Here is a 9,950-nt window from a genome sequence, read left to right as displayed (position 1 = left end):
CAAAAAAGCACTTTTCCTCCTTCAATCCTCTCTCTGGATCAAAACTAGCGCAATTTTTTTAAGGCCAAATTTAACTTTTAAACTGATTTTCTTTTGGATCACCTCCTCCTGGACCAAAACAAGACTGGTTTAGATTAAAACAGAGTCAAGATTAGTCCTGGTCCAGTTTTAGGGTGATTGCCGAACACACCCTCAAGTTGAAAATTTGTCCAATAACTAGACATTTCAACCTTTACCAATTAATATTGATGAAAGAAGGATGGGAGTTGCGCACACACCCTATTTTCCCGCCAAGGATGCTAAATGCAAGAGATTGTAGTTCATTTGATGAAATCAACCACAATAGAGGCCAACATTTTTTACATGTGGCCTTTCTTGTCGCCCCCCGCTTCTCTATCTCTCTGCAAATTCACAACCAGGGACCAATTGTGCTCCCTTCTTCTCTCTCATTGCATTTTTAAAAAAAAGTGTAATGAACTTATCGTGAATAAATTACACATTTAATGATTCTATATGATTCCCCAGAATTAATACACAATTGGGCTTTCTCAAGGTCTGGGCATTTTGTCTCGATTGATTCTCATTGAATCCTCCAATGTGCCCCCATTACAGAGACTCTGAATTCTTTGATGGTTTTCCGAAATCGGGCACGAAATGATTGAATGAAGCTATAAATTTCCCGATTCGTTGGTGAGTTTTTCTATCCATTTAACAGTTTTGTAGAGAATTATATCATCAATATCAGCTGGAATAATTCTGATTTCTGTGTGTTTTATTTTACCTTTTTCCTTTAGGATCGGTTGAATGAAGCCTTCAATGAGTCTCGTTATAGAGGTTTCCACTTCCTTGTTCTTCCATTAATTTGACATAAATGAGTCTTCAAAACCTTCAATGATTATCCTAAATTGGGGGGCAAAAAAAACCAATTTATTGGTATGTTCTTTATCCATTGACATTATCTGAAACAATCTTGTACGAAGCATTTCTAATCATTTTTCTTCTTCTCATAATCTATTTTCAGCAATAACAATGTCTGAAACCAAAGAATCCGATAAATCGAAGGTCACAAAATTCATTGAGAAGATCAAGAAATTGCCATCCTCGATATGTCACAAGGTATGGGATGTAGCGAAAGAAGACCCGAGGCGAGTAATTCACGCTGTGAAGATGGGCACAGCCATTACATTGGTCTCCTTGCTTTATCTCTTGGGTCCTCTATACAAAATTTTCGGATCAAATGCAATGTGGGCTGTGATGACAGTTGTTCTGGTTCTTGAATTTACCGCAGGTAAGTTTAGCCAAATAGACCATCAAATCTATTCCCCGCGAGAAATTCTGGTTCTGTTTGTGCTACTCCTGTAAGACCTGGAAATATTCTGCAGATGTTTTATTTAAACTCTTATTAATGAAAACATATGGGGTTCATGCAACCATTATTGGGTAAATTTCACAAAAAAATCCCAGAACATCCCTAACATTATGTTTCTTCTCTGATTATGTTCTTCACTGTATGTCTTCTTCCATTGCAAGGTGCAACATTGTACAAGGGCTTGAACAGAGGATTAGGGACAGTGTGCGCAGGCGGTCTATCGTTGCTCATAGAACTCTCGGCTGCAAAGGCTGGCAATGTTTATAAGGTCGTTATCATAGGCGTTTCGATATTTTTTGTAGGTAAACACAACTGTCTTCCTCTTAACTTACTATAGAAACTAGATTGTGCTGGATTTAATGAAAAAATAACTAAATTTCAAATGGTTTCTTTTAAAGACATACAATGGTTTCATTTCAGCCAGTTTTCAAATTAGTTTTGCGTGTGCTCTCTCTCCTTTTCTTTATGGTGATCATGTTTATTTAATTTAACTTGCACTAACAATTTGCAGTCTGAGGTTCATGAAGGTTTGAGTTATTTGTTGTGAAAAGATAACCCTCAAGCCTTGTTAGTCTAAGTGTGTAGACCCAAAACTGAATCAAAAAGACGAAGAAAACAGTCTAGTCGCTGGCCGGTCGACCATGATGCCTGCATGAAACTGAGAAAAAATCGACGCTCTGGTCGGTCGACCGACATGAGGAGTCCGGTCGATCGAAACGTGCACGCCAGACCCTGCAAAATTCATCATTCTGGCCGGTCGACCGACTTTGCATGTCCGGTCGACCGGAGTCGGGATTTCCAGAATCCTGATTCTTTTGGGAATCTGTTTTAGGCTGTGACTCTATATATACCTTAAACGTTTTTAGGTTTCATGTGCAATAGAAAAAGAGGTTTTTTTGAGAGGATTCTTTAGAGAAATCTCAGAGAGATAAAAATCTATTTGTGTGCATTGTAATCTTCTTCAATTAATCAAAGAATTGTGTAGTGTGGCTCCCGAGAACATAGGCACGTTGCTGACCTCGTTAAATCTAGTGTGTTCTTTCTTGTTTATTTTTCTGCAAGTTTTATCTTTTATTTGCAGTGATTTTCCTACTTTCCTACTCTCAAACACAAGGTCCGGAAGGACACGAACTCGATTTGATTATTTTGAATCCCCATCAACTGGTATCAGAGCTTCGTTCAGAAGGTTTGTGTGAGAGCCATGGCAGAGGAAAGCAAATCTAAGATCAATAAGTTTGACGACTCAGACTTCGCCTACTAGAAGTCACAAATGGAGGACCATCTGTATCAGAAGGATTTGTATTGTCTGTTGATGGGCAAAGCTAATGAAAAGAAGAAAGAGGAATCAGACGAGGAGTGGGAGATATTGGATAGGAAGACTCTAGGGCAAATCCGGTTGTCGCTCGCCAAGACAGTCGCGCACAATATATTGAAGGAGAAAACGATATTAGGGCTTATGGAAACGCTCGCGAAGATGTACGAGCAACCGTCAGCCGCAAACAAGGTGTATCTCATCAAAATACTCTTTAACCTCAAGATAGCAGAAGGACGTTCCTTCACGATGTATCTTAGTAAGTTCAACACGATTGTTGATCAACTTATCTCTATGGACATCACGTTTGATGACGAAGTGCAGACCCTATTACTTCTATCGTAGTTGTCGGATAGTTGGGTAGGTTGTCGGATAGTTGGGTAGGTTGTGTGACCGTAGTTAACAATTCGGCTGGGAAGGAAAAATTGAAGCTGGGCGAGGTTGTTAGCATGATTCTATCCGAGGAGGTTAGAAGAAAATCGTCTGAATCAGAAGGTTCAGGATCAGCCCTAAATCTCGAGCAGAGAGGCAGAATCCAGAAGAAGGATAACCAGAACAAGAATCGATCGAAGTCAACCAAAAAGAGATCAAACTTGAAAGTTAGGCCTATCAAAGGGAAGTGTTGGAACTGCGGCCAGGAGGGCTATATGTCTTCATCCTGTAAAGCACAAAAGAAGGATGCGAATAAGCAGGAGGCTCATCTCATACAAGATGCCTTGATCTTTACTATGGATAGCGATTCTGATTCATGGGTTATTGATTCGGGAGCCTCGTTCCATGCCATTGCAAATAGAAAGCTTCTTCATAACTATGTAGCAGGGGGCTTTGGGAAAGTATACTTGGGAGATAATAAACCATGTAGTGTTGTTGGAAGAGGTAATGTGCAAACACAGTTAAAGGCTCTAAGTGGAATCTGAAGAATGTCAGACACATACCGAAGCTAAAGAGAAATCTTATTTTCGTTGGCCAGCTTGGAGCGGAAGGCTATGTTTTAACATTCATCGAGGATTCGTGGAAAATCTCTAACAGCACGGTGGTGGTTGCCCAAGGCAAAAAAACAAGAACTCTCTACCTCACCTCACATGCGAGTGACACCCTCGCAATTGCAGCTGACAAGGAGAGTGTTGTGGCACAATAGGCTAGGACACATGAGCGAGAAAGGGATGAAAATTCTACATTCACAAAAAAAGCTAACTGATATCGACTCAGTGGAAGTTGGTGTTTGCGAGGACTGTATCTATAGGAAGCAGAAGAGAGTTAGTTTTCAGAAGGGTGGAAGACCACCTAAAGCTCAGAAGCTAGAGCTTGTTCATACAGACGTATGGGGTCTAGCTAGTGTGTCTTTTCTTGGTGGTTCGGTATATTATGTTACCTTTATCGACGATCACTCGAGGAAGGTGTGAGTATACTTCATGAAGCACAAGTCAGAGATGTTCGGGATCTTCAAAAAATGAAAGGTCATGGTGGAGAACGAGACAGAACTAAAGGTGAAATGTCTGAGATCAGACAACCGTGGAGAATACGAGCTGGAGGAGTTCAAGAGGTTTTGTGTTCTAAACGGGATTCGTTTGGAGAGGACTACTCTAGGGATGTCGCAGCAGAACGACGTTGCAGAAAAGATGAACAGAATATTGACGGAGCGTGCCAGGAGCATGCGATTACATGCAGGACTGCCTAAGATATTTTGGATGGATGCGGTATAAACAGTAGCTTACTTGATTAACCATGGGCCATTAGTTCCATTGGAATTCGGGATTCCAGAGGAGGTTTGGAGTGGCAAGAAGATCAATCTATCATACTTGCGAGTATTTGGTTGCGTGTCATATATTCATATTAGTGACTATGTCAGGGACAAGTTAGAAGCTAAGTCACATAAGTGTACATTCATTGGATACGGTATTGATGAGTTCGGGTATCCTCTTTGGGATGAGAAGAACAGGAAGATTATCAGGAGCAGGGATGTGATATTCAATAAGGAGGTGATATACAAGGACAAGGATAATGCCAAGGATAGCTAAAACTGTGAGAGCAGCACTAAAGATACAGATGGATCCGAGTACATGGATTTAATGGAACTTCTAGATGGGGGAGATAGTGCTAGTTCTGACCGAAGTACGGAGGAGACTCCAGGTGCAAAAGTTACTATCCAGGGCATAGAGCTTAGGAGGTCATCCAAGCTACCCAAACCGAATCTTAGATATCTCTCATCACTTGATTACTTACTTTTAACAGATAACGGAGAGTCGGAGTGTTATGAGGAGGCTATGCAAGTTAGTGAATCTCAACAGTGGGAGCATGTGATGTAAGAAGAAATGGATTCTCTCCACTCGAATGAGACATGAGAGTTAGCCCAGCTACCTGCACAGAAGAAAGCCTTGCATAACAAATGGGTCTATCGGGTCAAGCAGAAGAGTGATGGAAGCAAGCGGTATAAGGTCAGATTAGTCATAAAGGGGTTCCAACAGCGAAAAGGAGTGGATTATTCTGAGATTTTTTCCCTTGTTGTGAAGCTTATAACCATCAGAGTGGTGTTGATCTTAGTAGCTACAGAAGATCTCTATCTTAAGCAGCTAGATGTGAAGACTGCTTTTCTTCATGGTGACTTGGATGAAGAAATCTACATGAAGCAACCTGTTGACTTCATTAAAGAAGGAAATAAAGAGATGGTGTGTAAGCTCAAGAAGAGCTTGTACGGTTTGAAACAGACTCCGAGATAGTGGTATAAGAAGTTCGATAACTTTATGCAGAGCAATGGCTATGGAAGATGTAATTCAGATCATTATTGCTACTTCAAGAGGTTCGAGTCCAGCTATATCGTGTTATTATTGTATATTGATGACATGTTAGTCGTAGGACCGTGTTTAGAGGTGATAAACAACTTGAAGAAGCAGTTGGCGAAGAATTTTGCTATGAAAGATTTGAGTGCAACGAAGCAAATTCTTAGGATGCGAATCAGTAGAGATGAAGCTGAAGGGACGTTGAAGTTGAGTCAAGCTGAATACATTGAGAAGATACTTTAGAGGTTCAACATGCAGAATATTAAGGTTGTTAGCAAGCCCTTTGGAAGTCAGTTCAAGTTATCTGAGGAGTAATCACCCAAGACAGATGCAGAGAAGGATCATATGAGTAGAGTGCCATATTCATCAGTCATTGGTAGTTTTATGTACGCGATGGTTTGCACGAGGCCAGATATTGCCCGTGCAGGAGGGGTTGTGAGCAGGTTTGCAAACAATCTAGGGAAGCAGCATTGAGAGGCCGTGTAGTGGATATTACGTTACTTGAGAGGGACTACGAAAAAGCCACTATGTTTCAGGAGGAATGATTTGGTATTGCGGGGATGCGGATTTCGCCGGTGATCATGATACTAGGCGAAGTACCATAAGGTATGTTTATACTTTGGCATCGACAGTAGTGAGCTGGGTCTCACATCTGTAGAAGATTGTAACATTGTCCATAACCGAGGCAGAGTATGCCACAATGACTGAAGCCAGCAAGAAAATAATTTGATTGACTGGGTGCCTGGAAGAGTTAGATCTAAAGCGGGGGAACAGAGTTCTTTATTGTGATAGCCAGAGCACTATACACGTTACCAAGAATCCAGTATATCATGTCATAACAAAGCATATCGACGTACGATGTCATTTCATACGTTCGCTGATTGAGGACGGAAAGTTACAGCTAAAAAAGATTTTGGGGAGTCAAAATCATGCGGATATGTTGACGAAAACAGTGGCCATCGAGAAACTGGAGTTGTGCGCAACTTCAGTTTGCCTTTACGCGTAGGAGTTGAAGGCGGAGTCACACCAAGAGGATCGGCAGGATCACCGGATTGATGATGATTGAAGAATGGATTTTTTCCGTGTAGGAGAAGATGCTTGCGAAGAAGGTAGGAGTTTGGGTGAGCTCGTTGATAGTGCTTTGGTCTCCAAGTGTGAGATTGTTAGTCTAAGTGTGTAGACCCAAAGCTGAATAAAAAAGACAAAGAAAACAGTTCAGTCGCTGGCTAGTTGACCGATGGAGGAGGTCTAGTCGACCGCGATGCCTGCAGGAAACTGAGAAGAAATCGACACTCTGGTCGGTCGACCGACATGAGGAGTCCGGTCGACCGAAACGTGCACGTCAGACCCTGCAGAATTCACCGTTCTGGCCAGTCGACTGACTTTGTATGTCCGGTCGACCGGAGTCAGGATTTCCAGAATCCTGGTTCTTTTGGGAATCTATTTTGGGCTGTGACTCTATATATATCTTAAACGTTTTTAGGTTTCATGTGCAATAGAAAAGGAGGGTTTTTGAGATGATTCTTTAGAGAGATCTCACAGAGATAAAAACCTATTTGTGGGCATTGTAATCTTCTTTAATTAATCAAAGAATTCTGTGGTGTTGCCCCCGATGACGTAGGCACGTTGTCTAACCTCGTTAAATCTGGTGTGTTCTTTCTTGTTTACTTTCCTGCAAGTTTTATCTTTTATTTACGGTAAATTTTCCTACTTTCCTACTCTCAAACACAAGGTCGTCCAGAAGGGCGCGGATTTGATTTGATTGTTTCGAATCCCCATCAAGCCTCACTACAACTTTAGAGTTTTGGTGCATTGGCAAAGTTTTTTTGATATGGTACCAGACTAACCGAGGTTCAATTTCCACCAATCACGAATTGAAAGCGAAATTTTAAATAAATTGATATCGTTGCATGAGTCCTCTGGCATTGTTTATCTATTGAAATTTGCTTTTATATTGTTTTCTTCATAGGAGCCGGAGCCACATTTGTGAGATTCATCCCATACATAAAACAGAACTACGACTACGGAGTGATAATTTTCCTTCTAACTTTCAATCTCATAACAATATCAAGCTTCAACGTCAAAGACCTCCTTGGAATGGCACGTGAACGCCTGTACACGATAGGTTTCGGTTCTGCGATCAGTCTCTTCATGTGCCTCTTCATTCTACCAAATTGGTCAGGCCAAGATCTTGAGAAATCTACTGTTAACAAACTCGAAGCCTTAGCGAAATCTATTGAAGGTGTGCAGTGAGTTTTCTACATTAGCCAAATCTTCAACGTGAATGCACTTCAGTTGAATGTGTTGTGTGTATCAATGCCTGCAGCTTGTGTGAATGATTATTTTGAAGATACGGAGATCAGAGATGAGAAATCATCGAGGTACCAGACGTATAAGGGTTATAGAACAGTTTTGGACTCGAAATCTACGGACGAAGCTCAAGTATGTTTTCTTCTTGTGAAAATTTTTTAAAAAAACCTCGCTTTTAATTTTGGCCCAATTTTATGTTTGGGGTGTTTCAGAAAACCACCCAAATATTTTCCAACCTTTTCAACTTGACGTTAAATGAACTGGTAAAAAGATCAAAATGGCCTTTAGAAAGTAACAGTCTGATGATCAAATCAAATTAATTAATCGGTGCCATTTGGACAAATTTGGACCACGCTTAGGGGGGTTATGTGAACTTTAAAATCACTAAAAAGGACATACAAGGGGGTTTTCCACTGGGGACATTTTGGTCATTTTGGGGCACGTGATTTTGTGAAATTTACCTTTAATTCGAGCTCGGTTATAAAGATTATCATGATGTTTTTGATTAGGCATTGTTTGCCAGTTGGGAACCAAGGCACTCAAGGCGACGATATCCCTGGCAGAGATACGTGGAGCTCGGGACAACCCTTCGACACTTTGCATATACTGCCGTTGCATTGCATGGCTGTTTGGAATCTTCAATTCAGGTATGAATTAATACCAAACACTGCTTTCTAGTTTGTAAACATGTTCCAATTCATAATATTTTTGGTACTGTTGTTTGTTTAGTTTCATTGAGAGCATGACATTTTGCGTTAGCCATATGTATTGATTGTCAGACATTACTTTCATTCTTTCTGATTGATAAGTTGTAGTTATGTGGATGGTTTCGACGCCAAAAATGACCACAATCAGTTTATTGCATTCATTTGGACTAGACATGAATATATTGCTTGCTTTGTTGGGGGGTGAATTTTCACATTAAACATAAAAAAATAGGCCTTTTTTTAGTATTAGTCCCTTAAACGTTTCATAATTTGTACACAGAGAAGTACATAAAATGGACCCAGTCTATAGTATTAACAATTTCAAAACATAATGATATGAGAGTATGCAGATACACATCCACCACAGAACTTGCAAGAGTGAATGTTGAAGTTTAAATTATAACTCCTCACCCTCATCATAACCTCGAAGTTTTTGTGTAGTGCTCGGGTCCTTTGACAGGGGACAAACTGAACATTCCAGCAGTAGGGTTGAATCATCATTATTGTCTGTGTTCTTTTTTTTTTTAAGGTTCACAATAGAATTAGAATAGAGAGGTGATTGTGGAGCTCTTGTATGTGAGCACACGTGAAGAAGCCAAAAAGAAGACGCGTGAAAAAAGAAATCGTGTGGGGACCACACCACGTGAATGAAGCAAATGATCAGATCACACGTTTTGTTCTCTCGTTGCGGACATCAGGCTAAAGGCCCACCCGATTTTCAAGCTGCTATTGTTTGCGTGGAAAATCGTTGGTTTCTTTGTTATTGATTCCATTGTCATCTTGAGTTACAACTTTTTGAGTTACAAAAGATCCGGTCTTTTTATAAGATCCGGTTACAACGAAAATCAAATAAAAATAAACAAAGATTACAACTTTTCTCCTTTTTGTCGAACGAATCGCGAGCTCCTGTTTTGCGGTCGCTCGCTTTTGTGGGTTCTTTGCCTGCGCCGGGGTTGTTTGCCGTGGACCACCGCGAGATCTAGATCCGGTCGGATCTACGCAGTACGACGGGTATTATTTCACCAAGGAAATAATAGCCGGGGAGGATTGTTTCACCAAGGAAACAATCGTCCAAGTCTCGGGATCTAAGACCAAGCTTAGATCCGGAGTATGCCTGCGTAGATCTGAGATCTGATCCTCTCGAACACCTGCCTTATTTGACGTTGATGATCGCCGAGCACCAGATCTGAAGGAGTGAGTCTCCGAAGTCCCAAAGTTTCAATCTTTTTTAAGTTCCGAGTCTCCAATCCAGCAGGGCTTCGCCTCTCTCCAAAATTTCCAACCTTTTGAAATGAAGAACCCCTTGGCCTATTTATAGGCTCTCGTTACTGTGCCCGTGCCCGTGTGCACGTGTGGCCAGCTCAAGGTGGCCGGCCACCTCAAGGTGGCTCGGCTCATGCCGAGCCACCCTGAGGTGGCTCGGCCACCCCAGGGGGTGGCTCGGCCTTGGCCGAGCCACCCTGAGGTGGCTCGGC

General features: G+C 41.3%; 1 protein-coding gene across 1 annotated transcript in view; it reads left to right on the top strand.

Moving 5' to 3' along the window:
- LOC109824102 (aluminum-activated malate transporter 12-like) overlaps positions 450 to 9,950 on the top strand; it is a 23,401-nt gene continuing 13,900 nt past the window's right edge. The window contains exons 1-7 of the mRNA XM_020390624.1: positions 450 to 690; positions 795 to 933; positions 1,022 to 1,288; positions 1,531 to 1,671; positions 7,428 to 7,700; positions 7,785 to 7,900; positions 8,278 to 8,415. Of these exons, the coding sequence (XP_020246213.1) occupies positions 1,030 to 1,288; positions 1,531 to 1,671; positions 7,428 to 7,700; positions 7,785 to 7,900; positions 8,278 to 8,415 (927 nt within the window). The 5' untranslated portion in view covers positions 450 to 690; positions 795 to 933; positions 1,022 to 1,029. The remainder of the gene's footprint in view (positions 691 to 794; positions 934 to 1,021; positions 1,289 to 1,530; positions 1,672 to 7,427; positions 7,701 to 7,784; positions 7,901 to 8,277; positions 8,416 to 9,950) is intronic.

Source organism: Asparagus officinalis, chromosome 9, assembly GCF_001876935.1.
Source record: "Asparagus officinalis chromosome 9, Aspof.V1, whole genome shotgun sequence".
Taxonomy (NCBI): domain Eukaryota; kingdom Viridiplantae; phylum Streptophyta; class Magnoliopsida; order Asparagales; family Asparagaceae; genus Asparagus; species Asparagus officinalis.
This window is presented reverse-complemented; position numbering and strand designations above follow the sequence as displayed.